Below are 20,020 nucleotides of genomic sequence, written 5' to 3'. Positions count from 1 at the left end.
AAATTATGAAATATTGGAAAAAATCGGCGCATGCGCCCTTGTCGTCTTCAAGTGTGCAGTTTGCGACTTTGCGTTTTCTTGTTTCCATCACTCCCTTCGTTTGACAGTAGTTTCTGTCAACTTATGGAAAATTAGCGCAAACAAAATTTTCAGTGTCGGTGTTCTCTTTACTGCTGTTAAAATCTTGCTTCACTCACTCTTCTCTATTTTTTTACAATGTGAGTCCACTTGCACTCTACTATTGTATTATTGCATGTCTGTCATTATTTTTTGTCATGTAGATTTTTTCTTATTTATTCCATTGATAACAAACCCAAAAATTGTTGTTTATAATTGGCGATGTTCTTTGAGTAGGTACGTCTTGTACCAAAATTTATTTATGCACCGTAATTTCCGTACGCGTCTTTACTGTCCTCTAATTATTGATTTTTGAGCCCATCACTAGCGGGCTTTTTCTTGTTACACAAAATTGAATTTCTCAACGTTATTTACTATTTTTGTAAATTATTATTCGCTGCTGGCATTTTAAATGAATTTTGTATTCATTAAACTGTGGTTAGCATAATAAGCGTAGTGGTTAGTTACAAAAGCAGTCAGGTTTCTTTCAGCAAGAAAGTGGTTGTTATTGTTTTTTGTTCACAGAGTAAGTCACTACTACCAAAATGCCTGCCCCCGCACCCGCAGCTGAAAATGGAGCACCTAAATCGGAACTTCAGGAACTTCAACTTAAAGCGACACAAGTTACAGATGAGGTAATTCGAGTTGTGTACTTTCAATAAGCTTTCGATAATCATCTTGTTTTATTTGTAGTCACTCGATAGCACGAGGCGGATGCTGGCGTTATGCGAGGAGGTAAGACACTTTCTTTACGATGAACGTCTCTTATTCACTAGCCTACGATCATTTTTCTATGTGCAAATCCTGTAAAAAAATCTAAATTTTCGAACTGAAAGACGACTGTAAAGTGGTTATTAGATAGTTGGTGTTTTCCATTTACAACATGACTGCTATTAAGGCCAAAGGGTAAATGTAATATGGAGCTGCACTTTTGTATTTTTACATTAAAAAAGTGTAGAGGCTTGTTTGGCGTGCATAGGTCAGTGTTTCTTAACTTATACCTGTTTATGTAATGCATGCACTGTCTCTGTGCACTGTCTTTTCATTTCTTACTCCACTTCTCAGCAATACCAGTTCATTTTATGTGTTGAGCAATACAAATGTATAATATTATGTATTTCTGATACTACCCTGTGTGTTATCAAAGGTTCAGTTATACTATTACGATCGTCATACAGGCAAGGGACAGTTTAATTTTTGTGTTTGTGGGAATATTTACATAATAAACAGAACGCCAAATGAATGTTATTGATTATTTGCAAACTTAGGATACGAAAATCTAGACTTTATACACAATTTTACATTTAACACTTACACTTTTACATTACGACATTATGATTACAGATTTACCAACAATAAATCTATTTGAAAAATTTTCTGAAATTCAAAACTGGGATTTAAGAGTACAGAGTGGGGCTGTCACACAACCTGCTGGGTTTTATTGTTTGTTGTTACGGCTTAGGAAGAACTGGTCAACCTTGGACTCCTTCAGATCACTATTTTCAGGATGTCATAGTTTGTCTTTGTCTTGGTACTTTAGGTACAGTTCAATGTTGGAAAATGGAGTAAGAATCGTTCATGTTAGTTGGTTCATTAGCATACTACAATCAGATGTAAATATAAAAGCTTATTTTTACATGGTACCCCGTATTCAGACAGTCGATAATTAAAAATAAGAAAATCTTAGAATTAATTACAGTTCTTTTTTTAAAATATTAAAATCCGGTTGAACAGGTTTGCGATAAACTGGCGCTCTTAACTCAACACAAACGTTGACAGCTTCAGAACTTCACTTTTTTTTTAACACAAACTTGATAAAAACTGGCATGTTGAATACAATGACAAAAATTATAGGTGGCTGTGCAAATGGTATAACTTGAATAAAGAGAGCACCTTGACGGATGGTCTCACGGTCCACTAAACTGATTCCTTTACCTTTACCTCAACTTGACTAACCTTTTCTGTAAAAGTGCGCAGTAAACTTCTCACAACTTTTAAGTAACTTCAATTTTCTTCTGCACAGACGACAGGGACGAACCGCGTCTTCAATCGATGAAATTGGGCGGACAGTCGGAATAAATAGCGTAAAGAAACGTACACTTTCCCACTGTTGTGGTTACCACAGATACCATCCGCACACCTGCGCGTGCGCGATTCTGCCCAACACCTCAGCTCTTCCTAAGAATATGTGTACCACATTTGGTTCCAATTAGTTCAGACGTTTAGTTTTCTTATCGTAAATGACCAGATGTTTCTACATTTTATCATGCGATTTCACATTTTACAATTAAATAAACAATAGGCAATTACAAACAATTCTAAACGGAAAAATAACACTACAGAAATACAAACTCAAATGACATAAATCAATTCTGCGCTTATTCGTAAATAATCCCACCGATTTCCTTTAATAACTTGAAATAATATCATATACAGGGCGTCCCTTCTTTATTTCTGGTGTTTAGACCTAAATAACGTCTATATGACGTTGTTTACACATCAATATTTTCGTAAATAGCATTGTTAAACAGTGTTGAAATTATTATTTTCTCAAAATTTCTTAAAAAATATAAACACATTTTTTTAAATGAAAATCAACCCTCAAATAAATTGACAGAACATATATCTTGTCATTTAAAAAACAATTATCATTTGATTAAAAAAGTGAATAAATATAAAATAGTGTGATGAGAAATTAAATACCAAATAAACATTTTTTGGAAAAATGGATATTTACAAAGATATATACGATATCATTCAATACTTTTTGGACACCCTGTACATCAAACAATGAATAATTCCAGAAATCGACCCACTATAATGCTAGTTTCCATAGTCTCCCTCTCAGGTTGTTGAAGAGGTATGTTTCTTGACCTCATTTGCTTCGGGACGGTTATCACAATTGGAGCTTAGTGACCTGGAGCTCTTGAAATCTTATCGTCAAGAAGTTTTTTGAATGGACCAAACAAATCAAATTCTTATGCCCAGTAAAACACTCCCAACAGTATGCTGCTCTTCCGCAGTACACTTTTCGAATATGGTCGCCATTTAAACACTTCTTGGGTATGTGCATGGCAACTGTCACTTGAGGATTATACAGAATAAAGATAGATTGTTCCCCACCTAATGAAGTAAGTGAATTTATACTGTTACACGCTATTAGATCTTTGGTGACATTCAAACTGCCATAATGCAAGGTGAAGGCTGACAGGATACCACTTTGCTCCTGTCTTTTTGAAATTAGGATGCATTTCATGGGAATAGCTAAAAAACGTCATAAATATATGAACCTAGTTATCCCAAACGTTTACAATGAAGTCACATGAGAAACAGCACATCAAATAAACTTGTAACAAATATAGCAAAGGAGCTCCTAGGTCACTGAAAATTTAATCAGTTCTTTCTTGGGTGATGATAAACATAATACTGAAAACAGCACTTGAAATTTCAAAACCGGACGGAGAGACAGAAAGTCCATTTTATGGACCGATCATGATGAAATTTTAACAATAGCGCCTTTCAATAAAGCGAAATCGATTGATTATATGTATGTATTAAACATATGAAAATCAAAGTGCGCGCATGCGCAGAAGGTACTATTATTTGTGGGACGTGCTTGGTGAAATTTCAACAGTAGCACCTTTCAGAAAGGCAAATCGATTAATTACGAGGGCGAATCAAATATAAACAAGACTGTATTTTTAATATATTTTTTTATTATACATTAAAAACAATCATTTACTGGTTATTTTCAATAATCATCAATAAGGCTCAACTTTTGAAAACTATTGTATCAAGATTGTGGAAGGGTATTTCTGCTCATAATACAAAGAGTACAGGGTGGCCAACTTAGAATGCGAGGTACTGTATCTCAGAATCTATCCATCGTAGAGGCTTGCGGTAAAAAAAATACTAAAACGGCCACGAGCAAAACCTGGAAAATATTTTTAAGTTTCTGAAATGACCGCTACGGGGCGTAACTGCAATCTGGAATCGAAAAAAGTGATGTTTCTGTGAATTCCGCTATATTAACCTAACAAAAAAAATGTTCGGTCTTTGAAGTCGACGATAATCTGAACAATTTTTGTTTGACCATTTTTCTTGTATCTCTAAAAATGAAGTGGTGGGGGGTATTCAAAGGTTTCGAGCATTTACGGCGACATTAAAAGCTTCTTTTTTTAAATCGATCCACCTTAGGGCCACAAATTATATAATAAAAATAATTCCGGAAAAATTAGCTTAAAAAAATAAAATTTTGAGGGTATAAAATTTTCTTTGGCCCAAATTTTAGGTTAGGAACAAGATATCGAGATGCGGTTTTCGCGAGCTTGTTTAGACATCATTTAGCTACCTACTTTTTCATGAAAAAAAAAATCAAACCAAAGCATTTAATTTTTTTGAGAAAATTAACCATTTCTGTCGGAATGTCGAAAAAAGTCCTCAAGCGGCGATATGTGAAACTAACAAAACTTCAAATATGTATAATATTTGTAGCCGAAGAATAACTTTTTTCAATTAACCTGAGTTTGTTAAAATCGGTTCAGTCGTTTAGAAGATACAGGGTGTTCTTTACGGAAACCTTTGAATACCCCCCCCCCCACCACTTCATTTTTAGAGATACAGGAAAAATTGTCAAACAAAAAAAGTTCAGATTATCATCAACTTCAAAGACCGGACATTTTTTTGTTAGGTTAATATAGCGGAATTCATAGAAAAATCACTTTTTTAGATTTCAGATTGGAGTTACGCCCCCTAGCGGCCATTGCAGAAACTTAAAAATTTTTTTACCGCAATCCTCTACGATGGACAGGTTCCCAGATACAGTACCTCGCATTCTTATTTGGCCACCCTGTACTTATCAGTCGAACAAATTTTGTTCAGGAGAATACATTAAGCGAGGATTCTTTTTTTTATTTCAATACGGAAATTTCCAGACTATTTCCATTCATTATTTCAACATCATCATCATTATTCAATAATTGTTCATAAGCAATCTGATTGAAACTATGTAATTTTGTTTTTCTAAACAAGTAAGTGTTTTTGTGGTGTTGATGTTTGTGCATGTGTTTTGGACAGTTCACATCAAAAACATATGAACCTAACAATGATCCTACGTTCATGTTAGAACGAGAAAACTCCCACTACAAACTAAAGGTTATCAGGGGCGTTATTCGATCAAAAGTTTATGACACTGTCTGTAGACTAAACTCCATTTTATCATAGCGCACTTTTGATAACACATAGGTTGATTTCAGTAAATTCATATGGTACTGTAAATGTTCTCTCCTGTCTTCTTTAACAATACATGTTGACGTACCAACGCAAGTGATTATTGACTGCTAAAACCTTGCATTGGTATTTTTAATTTGGTACATTGCCGAATTTGCAGTTCAGTATGCATGTCATTGGGTGTTAAATCTATTTTCCAGCTGTGTATATTATGACATTTTTGGATTGGTCTAGAATGTAGAAATGCCCGACTTTCTGTATTTCTAAAATTTTGTTTGTCTAGCTTCAAAAATTCATTTTCATGTCCTAATCTAGATATTTTACTACCATTGGAAGTGTGTAAAGCGATGGGGTATACAAGAGGGAATTTTTTTTTTAATATTGATTTATGAAAAAAATGTATTCTTCATGATATTTTTTGCTTGCTTTCAAAGTACCAATAACGTTTCGATAATCTAAAATTTATTTATAAAAATCTGGAAAAATAATAAAATTAATTTTTTTTATTGAAAGTTATTCTACATTATAATCAAGATAGCGTATTGCTATCAAAGCACAAACAATCGAAACGTTATTGGTACTTTCAAAGCAAGCAAAAAATATCACGAAGAATAAATTTTTTTCATAAATCAATATTTTAAAAAAAATTCCCTCTTGTATACCCCATCGCTTTACACACTGTATATTCACATAAATCAATGTCGGCAATTCCGAATGAATAATAACGAGGCGTATTTTAAGAGATTTAAATACGCAATTCACTACCATAATTTATGTTAATGTGATTTTAATGTTGTCAAACATACAGGGTGTGTGAAATGATATAGGTGTATCATGTATTTGTTTAACAGTACCTATCACAAAATGAGCGATTTTATTACTTCAGAAAGTATCAATAGATGCACACAGTGTTTCATAAAATAACATCCTCAAATTCTGCGTTTTTCATTGTTGCCCTCAGTTTTGCCTTTGTGCGGTAAATTTCCTCTGACCTTTTTTGTTGGAAATGCGCATTCACATCAAGATCATATTAGCTACACGTGCAGGCTGGAATTCATATGAATAACAAGGTTTGAAAAATAGCCTTAGCAAAAATGCAAGTCTTAAAATTACTTCAAATGAACTTACCTTGACACATGACTAGACACAAGATTTCTCTGCTGATTCCATGCAAGCTGCGAACATATTATGTATTCAATTAAAAAGGAAAGAGCTAAAGTTAAGAATGCTTAAAATAGATAAAAGGTAATAGTGTTTATAAAAGAGGAAAATTGACAGTGATCAATAAGGAAAATGCGATACAGTTGAACGAATAATACAGATGGTCGGTATTTAAATAAATACAACATAACATCTGGAGTATCATGCCTACCGAAGAAAAATTTTGCATTTTCTAGGAGATTTGTCCGACAGATATTCTCGCATGATTAGGGTGTTGTGTGCAGGTTCACCATCCTGTTGAAACCACCAGAATTTCCAACTTTTTTTTTGTGTGCCATATATTGTTATAATCGTAATAAAAAATACTACTCAATCCAATGTGTACTTTCTCGAGAACAATATCCTCATGATAGATATTTTTATCTTGGGCACAGTGTATAGCACTCACAATAAGGCACAGAAGAGACTAGACTTTTTCCACACTAGCCCATTGTGCCAACCTTCACCAATCCCACTTACATAAAGACCGAGCTTGTGGATTGATTGTTATTGACACTTTCCGCCTTAACTACTGCGTTTGCCACTTTGCGGGGACAGTCGACTGATGTTTCTGGACTTATCGAATTAATAGTTTTGAACAATGCTTTTCCCCTTTCTTAGAATCTCCAACCTGTTGAGGAATCTCTTTTAGTAGCCTGCTCCTGACTCGTTAGATACCTAATCCACATCATCTTCGATTGAGAGCAATCCTGCTTGCTCAAGAATTGCTTTCCTCTTCTGTCTGAAGCCACGGTTGGCATATCTTCCTCAAGTGTTCGGGACTAGGCTTAGTAATGGATTTCATGATTGCTAGAAGTGGATTGTAAATCTGTTTTTCCCTCTGATTAGGACTCATCCAACCTGGGAGTCCCTGTGTTCTTGATACGACCTTGCGGCGTCTGATACCTGCGAGACTTTCACGGTGTGATGTACTATTTTCTCACAAGTGCGTTTGGCGTTCCTGATCATCAATAACCTTTGTTTTTTTGATATTTTAACAGATGGCGTGACTCCCAAGATTTCTGCCACTTTGAAAATAACTGAGATATCATCGAAAAATGGAAAATGTCAAATTTCCTTTTCAATTGACGGTTCTGGTGAGAACCTTCTTATGTACGCCATATTGAATTTTTACGGAATGAGGTAGAGGACAAAAAAGAAATTCATTTGAATGCATCGCCATCATAATCATGTTGAGTCAGCAAGATCTAGTTACCCGTGGACTTTTTGTTGAGACATTTGATTTTAAAATGTTTCTTGTAAATTATGTAAAAGTGACACGTCATTAGTTTTCTTTTCTTGTCTTATCTCATTCCGTAAAAATCTAATATGGCGCCCATAAGAAATAGGAAAGTAGTAGCCTGCAGCTTCTGCAGATTTAGATTTCTTCAAAACGGTGCTAACGGGAACCGTCCATTTCCGGTCGTTTAAGCTAGGGAAAACGTAAACGAAATTTAAAATTTTCAGTTTTTGGGTTATTTTAAGATTTTTGAACCTTTGCCTCCATTTAACCTACACTGTATCTCTCACCGTTACGGAGGTCCCAATTGTGAACCATGAATTTGAACCATCCTGTACAAATTATCAACCCCTAGCATCTTATCAGGGCGCTTGTTGTAAGACACTAAAAAGTAGAGGGGAAGGTGTAAAGTCAATGTGAAGAATGCGTGGTGAAAATATAGAAGGAGACGTGCAGGAGATGCGAAGGAGGATTCGCCAATGATGCATCAAAGGAGGATTTGTAAATGACGTGAAAAAGGCATGACATAAGCTCAAAGGAGTCAAAGAGGCGTGTAGGATGCGTGAAGAAAGGGAGAAAAATTGAAAAGGGGAGAGGAGTGAGTAAGAAGACACAGAAGCGCAAAGGAAGGAGGCGCGTAGTTATTTTTACCTTAATCACGTCATCTGTGGCGAGTTCTGAAGGAACAAGTACTTCTAAAGACCTTGGTGTTACTTTTTCGCTGGAAATTATGTTCATACCAACAGAAATCTTGCAAAGCTAACGGCGAAAGTGGTCGGTAAAAAAATATTATTACGGGGTGAGCCGCTATCGTCAGATAGAACATTTAAATTGAATATTTGTCCACTTCTCCATAGAAGGCAGTTGCAAATTTAGAACTTGCTGCTTGAAAGTTGTCACAACCAAAAATCTGTATCAATTTTTATACCGTACTTGATGCAAGATATGCTTAGGTTGATGAGAAATAAGGTATGGAGCAGATGAATTACATCCGGTCGTTGTTAAAGAAGTTACGCTGCTTGGCGGGGGCACTAATTGGTTCTAAGAGAGAGAAAATTAATTAATTCGTTTTGGGCCGTCGTAGGCCTTAGGTCAGGGTTGAGCCGTCAAAGAGCTCAAGTCAATAAACGCTACATTTTTCTTTATAAAAAGTATGAAAGGAAATGTCAATGTTTCCATTTCGGAGATTTTAAACTACCTTTGAGCTGCACCGTTATTGTTTGGCTTTCAACAAATGTCGACCTTTATGACTACTTTGTATGTCAAAACCATGTGCCAATCAACAAATTCTTTTGCCATATTGCCAATAACCATTGATGAAACAATAATTAAAAATGTAGGTATTATATCTAAACTGTAATGATTGTAATGCTGCTTGCTACTCCTGTGTGTAGTGTAATTGTTTTTATGTTGGTGTGCTTCCCGCAAAATTCTAGACCAATCTGCGTATATGTATGTAAATATTAATCTGTATACATTTTTTAGCTAAGGAAGAAGAGATATAGCACATAAGCAATAAATGTTTAATAGGTAAATTTTTTTGAAAGCTAAGGTCACGTCTGCATACTGCTCTGTAAAATCAGCAAATTGTGCTCATAATGTGGCTCACGGCAACGGGCGAAGTGGTAGCTAATGAGTAAGATTTGAATGTTCTGGTAGCGGTAGCCCTGCAAGTGTGGCAGTGTCGTGATGTGTTCTATGTACAGATTAAATACACTTACCGTCTGCACACACACTAGCAGAATGCACTTAACAACCACTACCATAACATGCCAAACAGTGGAAATTTTTGTTTTAAAACATCTGTGTGATATTCGCAAATAAAATATTTTTGCCAACTAACAGGTCACATTGACTTCCTACTAACATGTACATGTACTAACATACGCTGTACACTTTTTGTGCTGCTAGAGCAAGGAGGCTGGGATCCGCACCTTGGTCGCTCTTGATGACCAGGGAGGTGAGTCACTCCACTCCTCACATATATAACACCCATTCCCATCATCCTACCCACTATCTCTCTACGTTTGTAAATTTGATTGATGTAATTTTGTTATATACGATGCGTACCAAAAATTTACAATTAACATTGTGTTAAACGGTGACAAACCTTAGAATCATCTTATATACTTAACATTCAACGTCATGTTTATTTATGGTATCCATTAGGGAGTTTTCACGGTTTTTTACATACACTGCATGCTTGTTTGTCGAGCTTTGCTTAAACTGGCACTCTTAATTTTTATTGCACTCTCTGTTTTACATGTATAAAATTGTTGTCGTATGTATCGTAGTTCTGTCACTGTATTACGTTATATATTCTTTATTATGTGAATGCTTGTTACTAGTGTCATATGGTGTTATAGAGCGAGGACGCTGGAGCGAATACCCTACAACTATTAAATCATCAAGGCGGTAAGATTTTAATCAGTTGTTCCCTTGTGAGAAACTAACAAGGGTGGTTGTGTATATTGTTCAGTTGTTTACTATTAATCAACTGATTGGTTTATGGGGTGCTATATAACTTTTTGGTTTCATGTCCTGGACCTCTGTCTTCTAAGTTAACAATAAGAATAAATGACACTGAGACATTTTAATTTTGCTCACTAAGTGAACATTGTTGAAATGTAATTCGGGTACCTTCAGTTGACTGTATTGATGTTTATAGAGCCACGAGGTTGGAATGAAAACCTTAGTCATGCTGGATGAGCAGGGTGGTAAGCATCTAATTGCTGTCCCGCAACCTCTACCCACCTTCCCATTACATTAGTCCCTCCTTTGTTCAACATTTCCAAATTACAGTTTAACATGTCACTAACGAGATTTTTTTTAATTTACAAAAAAGTGAGAAATATATATTCAAAAACTGATAGGCAGATAAAAAATTGTCAATTCATTAAGATACACTGAATGTGAAAAAAGATTGGGCATATAATATGGACCAGAATTTGTTAATAACTTTTAGTGGTTTACTGTGATTATAGAAAATGAAATTTATTTTGAAAATGCTGCTTTTTGTTTTTGTTAACGTTCAACCCTAACGTTGCCAGACTCATACTGTCTTCATTATTTGAAATTCCCATTACATCATTTCAAATTATGGGTCGTAGAAATATATATTCAAAAACTGATAGGCAGATAAAAAATTGAAGTGGTTTGGTTTTCATGTAGCTACTGCTTTTTGTTTTTGTTAATTTTTGAAATGTGTTCAGATGCATATTATTTTTAACTAGTGTGGTATGCTTAGTCTGCATATTAGAGCTTAATCTCGCTCAGAAAGAAATAAAGGACAACTATTGAGTCACTCTGTAAATGAAATATTATTTCTTACTTTTTCAACGTACTACATTTCACAAATTCATAATACCGCTGTAAATGAAAATCCTTATTTATTCCTTCTTTTTGTATTTTAAAAATTGGCTTTGTGAAATGCGCTACTTTAAATAAAAATTTCCCTCGGAAATACCTGTCACACACTTTCTAATGAGAAAACATTACAAGGTCTCTAAGAATTGAATATTATCCTTTCCAATCGATCCTGTCAGCAAATCCTACAGTTACCATAATATACTATCGTCTTAACATAACTTTTGTTTAAAATGTTTTGTAACAAATGAACGCATAGCAAAATATTTTAAACAACGCACAAGTAATAATATTGTGTACATAATTCGATGACATGATTCAATCAATACACACCAAAGGACTAACACTATCAATGTAAGTTAACACACCCCCACAGTACTTTATACGTTCTTCACACTCTCAATGCTCGAGCGACTATTACTGCTGCTGCTTCAAATTAGTTTCGCTATTTTAATTTAGTCGCATGCTTATCAGTAGTCGTAGTGCATCATAGTGTTTTCTGAAGGAATTAGTTATAGCGTTAAATCTGTCAAGTACACAATATTCACAGATTTTTAATTACGAGGGCGTTTTTTTTCTACATAATTACACTAATACACTTAGTTCAGCTGTTTTATTCCATAAATAAATGATTTTGTGTTCGTTTAAAAAAAAACATTATTGCGCTTTTCAGGTCATCATTTACTGAGGCAAATTTGCGACCTTTTCGCAAGGTGCTAAATCTGGGTTCTAGGATGCATGCTGGAATTGTATGAACCCATGGTTGCCGATAATGGTTTGAACATGGCCATTCCGGTTTTGATCGCCATGAATTCGGTCGTTTTGATTTAAGTGCCTTCAAGCATTTCGTAAACCTGACAAATTTCTTTCGGCAGCAGTTTCCTCTCTGGCGTAAGCGAATCCATCAAGCAGACACTTTTTCATGCCCAAATCATCTATAATCTAAGAAGCTTTACTTTCAAACAGTCCAGCAGACGGCAGTAAATCTCCAACTCCTATGGTTCTTGTCTGAAGTGGTCTAGCAATTGTTTTGACCAATATTTTACTTGAAAATGTACGTCCAAATACTTACTACACTAGTGGAATTCGCATTCAGATGGCAGTGCACTTGTATAGGATAAACGGCGTTTCCAATCCTACTGCCATTGTAAATTTTACTAATTAGTTACTATTGAACATTTAATACTTCACTGGTTTCATTTACAATTTAACGCTTCACTATTTTTGAATGTTACTACATTTGCGGTCATTTCGACAGCAGTATGACCCAAACGTACGCGATCAACTGATGGACTTTGCCCACATTTTCGCATATACAGGGTGTTCATTTTTTGAATGCCACTATGGGAGTCTCCCTTATCTTATTTTTAGTAAAGCCTGACAATGGTGTAAAACCGAAATCGATAGCTCTCAGAAAACAAATAAATATACCGGGCGATCAAAAATGAGTTGCTGTCGAGTCGCCTTTGGAAGTTCAAGTTAAATACGATTTCCCATGTAAACAAAAGTTCCAAAGGTGATTCGACAGCAACTCATTTTTGATCGCACAGTATTAATATACGCAGTTGGCAGACAAGCAATTTGTTTGTGTGACGTCATTATCCTCGTCATTATCATTGCTAGGTAAATAATTTTAAAAAACGCCCTCGTACATTAAAATTATTGCTGGCAATCATCATGGTAATCTCTGTGTGTCAATTCTACTGACTCCTGAAATAGCAATTCATTCAATGGGACCGTATTGAATACACATTGGCATCAATGTATGCATGCGTCAAGAAATTTTAAGATGGTTGATGCTCCAAAACATTTGTTATTGATTTTACCTAAGTTCGATTACTTGAAAATTCAGGGAAATGTTATTTTTATGGGCGTAAATTATACAGTGTTGTCACAATTCCTTTACGTGCTTCTATTGTTGACGTGGAAGTACATGATTTCTAAGGAAATTGCTGCTTCCCTTGAAATAGATGTATTGTATAGATTTAATGTGGGTACTTAATGGCACCTGTAATTGTTATACTAATAGGTTTCTGGGTTTCTCCAACCCCGGTCTTTTGGGAAACAACGCATTTGTGTGAATCGCATAATACATACCTATATGATTTTTTCTTTATCAGCAAACATGTTTATTAAAAGCATTTAATAAATGTTTGGCAATAAAGCGGGCACATAAAAATAGGTCATATGCTGATGCGCGCAAATAGCGATTTTAGTCGTAAAATTAAGACGTGATGATATTTTCATCCTTTTCAAAATGTTTTAAAACAAGTGCTTCTGAAGCAGAAACAATTTCTCATTTAGGAAAAACAAAAGTATGTAGTATAACGGAAAATTTAATCTTCCACGAGTACATAATTTCTTTGCAATTGTTGGAATTTCATTAGCAAAGTAAAGAATGAACCTTTCTTCGAATTACAGTTTTCATTTCCAGTCGTATGATTTGCCATATCGATAACCAGAACATTAGTATACAAGAGTACTGTTTCCTAGGTACTAAATATACACTGTGTCCAAGATAAGGATGTCTATCATGGGATCTCCGAAATCATAGAAGACACAACGATGGTCAACTTAGACAAAAGGAGCGCAATTACTTGCTTTAAAGAAAACCAGAAAATTCCGATTACATTCGAACATATGCCAGACAAACCGAAAGTTGGCAATTTCGTTTTTATTTTTTTCTGATGTTACTTGGAACAGATACAAAAAAAATAAAAACACTTTCTCATTGCCACTGTTTGGGCACCTTTGAGAGATTTTCAATACAACGTTTCGTTTCAGAGAAATCATCAACTTTATTTTTTCATATGGTCCGTAAAACCAATTCATACTGTATTGAGTAATTTTGATCACGAATATGTTGTCTAGCACAAATAAAAAACAAAAGCTGGAAACTGTTGGTTTCAACAGGATGGTGCACCTGCGCATATCGCCTTAATCGTGCGCAAATACCTACCTATCGGATACATTGTCCATTTTCCAGGAAATTTGTAATATAGGCATTCTCGTGAGTGCACCGTCCTGTTGAAACCAACATTTTGTTTTTTTTTGTGTGCTGTATATCTTTGTATTCATAATAAAACATGCTACTCAATACAGTATGTAGATGAAAATCTTTCAAAGGTGTCCTGTAGAGTTCAAAAAGTAGCAATGAGAAAGTGATTTTTATTTTTTTGTATTTGTTCAAATAACATGAGAAAAAAAACGAAATCGGTAAATTTCTGTTTTTCTGGCATATCTTCGGAAGTAATTGGGTCTGGTTTTCTTTAAAGCATAACTGTTTAATGGTGCAACTTTTCCCTAATTTGACCATCGTTGTATCTCCTATATTTTTCATTGGATGCAATATTTATTAGCCAATTACCATTTGTATCCGTTTTTCTAACAAGCTGCTCTCATTTGGCCCGTGTGTAGCGCAATGAAAATTTGACAAAAGGTACCTGGGTTGAATTTTGCCACCTATCGTTTTTACAGTCAAGCGTGCAATTATCGCTGATATCGCGACTCGCTTACCTTTTCAGAATCTTGGCATATCATTATCATTGTTCAACTTAAATCTTGTACGCTTCTGTGATTGGATGTTATTGGCTAGTTCAAACGTGAGGGAATGTCTCATGTTGATTCTAAAGTGAATAGAGATAATAACATATTGTATGCGTGTCAGTACAACTTGAATGTGTCAAGGGTCACACGTGAGTGCAATTATTGCGTTTTCCTCAAAACAATTGAATGTCCGAATCTCGTTCATCAATAGTTATGTGTAACTATTTCTTCAGAAACTAGCATGTGCATGATTTTTGTTATTAATTTATGTTACACATCATTCATAAAGTCTTGTGCGTAATTTAAATTTTCCAATAAAAGTCCACTTACTATTTTAATATCAATGCAGAACAATTGGATAGAATTGAGGATGGAATGGATCAAATTAACACAGACATGCGCGAAGCCGAAAAAAACCTTACAGGAATGGAAAAATGTTGCGGCCTCTGTGTGCTTCCGTGTCAAAAGTAAGTGAAATCATGTCAATATAATTAGAAATCAAATTTGCCATTTCACACTGTACAATTCACTCGCATGGCAACTCTACACATATATTTCATACACTTTCTTTGTGCGTGTCTAAATTGACACTATTTCAAAGGGGTTCATCTTTCAAAGAAGACGAGGGTACATGGAAAGGTAATGATGATGGTAAGGTTGTGAACAATCAGCCGCAGCGCATGATGGACGATCGTAATGGAATGGGACCACAGGGCGGTTACATAGGTCGCATCACGAACGACGCACGCGAAGAGGAAATGGAGGAGAATATGGGACAAGTAAATACAATGATCGGTAATTTACGAAATATGGCCATCGATATGGGTTCGGAATTGGAAAATCAAAATCGTCAAATCGATCGTATCAATCTTAAGGTATTGTGCTTTTGCTTGAAAGCTAAATTTGCTTTCATATCGGAATGGTTTGATTTTTTATAGTTACCGCTCTAATTTTTTGACAGAGAATTTTGTGCTTGTGTTTTTGCTTTATTATCAAGTGGGCTATTTGTGGAAATAGCTTAATTAAATTAATCAAAGGCCAGTGAAATTAACAGAACCCGGATGGCACAAAAAGTGAGCTTAATAAGTGTTGATGAGTGTCGTTGTCACGTTTTGTTGTGATAATTTTGGGCACATACCATTTTGTACATTATAATGCAAAAACCCTATTAGTTGGGTGTTGGCGCAATCCAAACACCCCCTTTGAAATAAGTGAAAATGTATTGTCCCTTATAACTCTATCGCATATGATCCAATAATTATTCTGGTCACACAAAGCTTATCAATGTTTCTCCAGATTTCAGATAATACAATTTTTACAATCTTTTTTTATAATTTCTATTATACAGGATGAACAGTTTATCTGAAACACTGAATATATCTTCAAAACAACATTTTATTTATTTATGCCTTTATTTTTGAGTGAGTGGGGATTCAGCCAAGGCTGCTATACTACCCACTATCTATACATTTACAAATATCCATGCCCGAACCCGGATTAGAACCAGGGACCCTTAGTACCGCAGTCCAGCTTCAACTGAACTACATCACACTGTAACTAAAATTGTCAAAAAAAACTGCTACCAATCTACGTACTTTAAATTTGTGGTCAGTGGCGTACTTCTGCATGTTCAAGGGGGGAATTTTTTTATCGCAATTACTAGTTTTCATCACATATTATTAAAGAGCAGCATAAGAAACTTATTATATTAGGTACATAACCAAATTTAAGAGAAAAACTCAAATTGAGGAAAATAGTTAGGTTAACTAATTTTATAATTTAACTAGTTTTCACCATGTTTTCTATGTTGCCATATTTAAAAAAAGTTCAATACCTGACGAAAAATAGTGCCTTCCATTAAAAAAGTGGCCCTCTTAGTTCTGTAGACGCGCGCCACTGTACATAATTTTTAAGCCAATTGGCTTATAAGTTTGCAATGATTTTTGATACAATAAATTACTTTGATTAACCAAAAAATAACGATTTTTTTCAACGTAAACTAGTGAACTTAAAATTAAGTAATTCCTTAATTTGAGTTTTCTCTTTAATTTAACTATCTAATATAAGTTTTTTATGTTGCTATATCCAAAAAAGTATATTTTTTAAGAATATGTAACGAAAAGTAGTAGTTGCCAAAAATATGCCCCCCTTCGGCGGTCGGCCTGCAGAAGTACGCCACTGACCACAAATTTTTTACGTACGTAAATTAGTAGCAAAATTTTAGATACCATAAAGAGCCTTGTTTTGTTATTAAACAACGAAACCAGAAACATATGCCCCCGTGCTGGCAGAGTATGCGAATTCCCGTAAACTGGGACTGATTTATTTATTTGCTGCACAATGGTGCAAGGTTATCAAAAACACTAATTCGCGTAATTTACCCCATGTTAATGTGGAAATGGAGTTTCTGCAGGTGCATATGTCTACTTAAATACCGCTGCTCTAAAGTTCATTTAAATTTGCGTTATTAGGCAATCACTCCATTTCCACTTTCACATGGGGGTGAATTTCGCGAATTAGTGTTTTTGATAACCTTGCACCATTCTGCAGACAATAAATAAATCGGTCCTAGTTTACGTGAATTCATATATATACTCTGCGAACGCCGCGGCGGCAAATGTTTCTGGCTACTGACGTCACGCAGTCGAGCGCACAGCGTACATTTTCTTCCTTCGCGCTAACCCGTGATTTTAAAGTACTTACAGCGGACGTAAATATCAATATTTTGCGCTCATTTTTTTTTGTCGTTTTTAATAACAAACTCTCAATTTTAGTTAAAATAAAATAAATACCAAAAATGTTGAACCTCCCTATTGTTCTGTTAACATCTTTTGAACCACGCAATAAGGCACAGATACAGCACTAACCAAAACAGTATCTTACTTGTGTCATCGTGTTATGCTAACTTCACTGGTCCTAATATGAAGCGTGTTCATTAGCAAACCTATTTTCGAAATATGTTGTTAATAGGAATCCCAACCGTTACAACCTGACATATATTGTAGAAATATAGAGGTTCCCTCCTAACAAAATATTTAGAAACTCTCCTGTGATCATAATGAATTTTTTAAGAAGGTGCTTTTTGGTTTGCTATAAACACAAACGTATTAAAATTTAGATTGCAATCGCCAATCGGCTTAATTAAGCAGAATGAATTTTTAAATCTTGCAAGCTTGAAATCTATTTAAAAAAATATTTCTGCCATAGATAACCACAAAGCTTTTCATTGGGGCTTTACAATCATTTAATCAAATTAAGGGGGTTGGTAAATGAAAACGACTGTTCCAAACTTAGGAAAGTTGACCAATCGAACTAAACTGTAACGCCCCACTATAAAATAACAATTGAAGACTGGCAACTTGACACAATTCAATTAGCATTGTTACTATAGTGGAATTAACACAGATGGCAGCATTACAGAGGTATGTTGTCAAAGTTTGTCATGTCGATGTCAAAAAAATGGCGACAAGTTTAGTAAAATTCAAAAACGAAAAAGTGTTAAATTTCACATGCAAGCAGTTAGTGTTAAATGTTTTTGAGTATTTATCCAACAGTAGCTAGTTAGCAAAACTTACAATGTCAGTAGGATTAGCAACACTGTTATCCTATACCCATTGTACTGCCATCTGAATGGAAATTCCTCTATAACACTTTCGCTTTGTCAATATTTTAGTATCAATTCATATTATCTAATTATGGAATTGAATTGTGTCAATGGTACAGGTCCGTAGCCAAAATGAAGTAGTAGGAATGGCACGCATTTTTCTAGGTGGGGCTTCAGAAAAAGCAGAACTACCAAATTATTCTTCAAAACAACGGCAATTTTCTATCTAGTATTCAATTTATAGTATAGTATCTACTAATATTTTTTTATCGTTTTATCGTGTTTTATTTTTATTTGATTTCTCCATTTGCGTACCAGGTACAGAGACGATGTCATTCATAACTATAAATTTTAAAAAAACAATAAAATGTTTACGTTCAAATACTTTTAAAGATTATTGTTTATTTATTGTTTATTTGGAAAACAACCATAAAAACCATTAACCATAACTTCTGGATGGGTCAAGATCACACTCTTGGTGTCTGGCCATCCCCTGGCTGCGGGCCTGCAATGGTCCTAATTTTACAGAGGAAGCTGCAAGTATTTAACCACATCTTAGTTTGCAGATTCTGCTGTACACTTTTAGCTGCTTACTGTTTTCTGTATCATATACTAATCTTAATGTTGTCTGTTTGCTGTTTCAATTTGATCTACCACGACACCATCTCACCATTACTACGTATCTACCGAACACGTACACGTATTCAGGGTGAATCCAATAAGATGCGGATAGAGGTGGCGAATCAGCGAGCTCACAATCTGCTCAAGTAGACACATACACGACAACACTCAGTCACTGGCGCTTACTCGTGTCTCTTAGCACTGTATTTTAATAACAATTTGTGTATTTTTTTAACTACTAACAATTTGCATGAGCAGGGTGTGTTAATGTTGGTTTTGGGACACGGGCAAGTTTTCAGGCATTAGTGATTTGTAAACATAATATAGTATTGGTCCTATGTTTGTTGGTTAGGGCGAGAGCAACGAAACACGTATCGCAGTGGCTAACCAGCGAGCCAACAAGCTACTTAAGTCGTAAGAGGGCCGAGTCAAGCGCCTCCTTTTATATCTACTCTTCTCTCAATTCTAGATGTTGCTTATTCTCACAAGGTTCTATTTATTTACTTTGTATTATTAATTAGAGTAGTTTTTTTTATCGATACTGCTTAGATTCAGTTTTAGATTTTAGACTCATTGTTTATAACCCATTTTGAATAAATAGCAATTAACATGTAACGTTGCATAGTTTAGGTATGTTAAAGATTTAACGCACAGCTTAGTTCTGTTTAGTAGCACTAGTTGAACAGATTTATTGGGACTGTCTCTCATGTCGTATTTATAATGTTACTAGTCCACAAGTAGGCGACTAAGCTATTCATATGGTGTGTTATTCATAAGTTATTATTGTTCGCGGGAACATTCTAAAAATATCAAATGTTATTAATTTTAAGACAGTCGATAATCTCGTAAATTTACTCACCTTTTTTTATGATATTTTTAACATATCCTGTGTGAACGTCAGAGATCTCCCATCACGAAATGGGGTACATCTTTTCTGTATAATATGTTATGGTTTCAAGTTCACATGAAGAATTAACATAATTTACAGTAAGAATCAAAATAGGTTAGAAGAGGGCTACTTCGCCATTACATAAAGCGACACTAAAAACTAGACATTTTAGGAGTACTGACCAAAGCCTAACGTCAAAAATGAGGCA

General features: G+C 34.9%; 1 protein-coding gene across 6 annotated transcripts; it reads left to right on the top strand.

Moving 5' to 3' along the window:
* Positions 1-43: 43 nt before the first annotated feature.
* Positions 44-19,958, top strand: LOC116158838 (synaptosomal-associated protein 25). Of its 6 annotated transcripts, none has more exons than XM_031471692.1 (7): positions 44-218; positions 643-752; positions 811-852; positions 10,153-10,201; positions 15,048-15,165; positions 15,300-15,573; positions 19,011-19,958. In XM_031471692.1, the coding sequence occupies exons 2-7, from the start codon at positions 663-665 to the stop codon at positions 19,071-19,073; spliced, it is 636 nt and encodes a 211-aa protein (XP_031327552.1). In that variant the 5' UTR covers positions 44-218; positions 643-662; the 3' UTR covers positions 19,074-19,958. The 6 variants fall into 6 exon arrangements, with proteins under 6 accessions (XP_031327552.1, XP_031327550.1, XP_031327549.1 ...); XM_031471690.1 differs by lacking the exon at positions 10,153-10,201 and adding an exon at positions 9,698-9,746 and having other exon boundaries at positions 47-218; positions 19,276-19,958; XM_031471689.1 differs by lacking the exon at positions 10,153-10,201 and adding an exon at positions 10,455-10,503 and having other exon boundaries at positions 48-218; positions 19,276-19,958.
* Positions 19,959-20,020: the final 62 nt, after the last annotated feature.

Source organism: Photinus pyralis, unplaced genomic scaffold (assembly GCF_008802855.1).
Source record: "Photinus pyralis isolate 1611_PpyrPB1 unplaced genomic scaffold, Ppyr1.3 Ppyr1.4_LG1, whole genome shotgun sequence".
In the NCBI taxonomy this organism is placed as follows: domain Eukaryota; kingdom Metazoa; phylum Arthropoda; class Insecta; order Coleoptera; family Lampyridae; genus Photinus; species Photinus pyralis.
The sequence above is the reverse complement of the archived record's forward strand: the minus strand, read 5'-3'. Positions and strand labels throughout refer to the sequence as shown.

What these genes read in the sequence shown, in the direction of transcription:
- LOC116158838 (XM_031471690.1), top strand. Translation starts at nt 663, where the DNA reads ATGCCTGCCCCCGCACCCGCAGCTGAAAATGGAGCACCTAAATCGGAA. An exon ending in CGACACAAGTTACAGATGAG is followed by an intron (nt 753 to 810) that starts GTAATTCGAGTT and finishes TTTTATTTGTAG; the next exon opens with TCACTCGATAGCACGAGGCG. An exon ending in TGCTGGCGTTATGCGAGGAG is followed by an intron (nt 853 to 9,697) that starts GTAAGACACTTT and finishes TTGTGCTGCTAG; the next exon opens with AGCAAGGAGGCTGGGATCCG.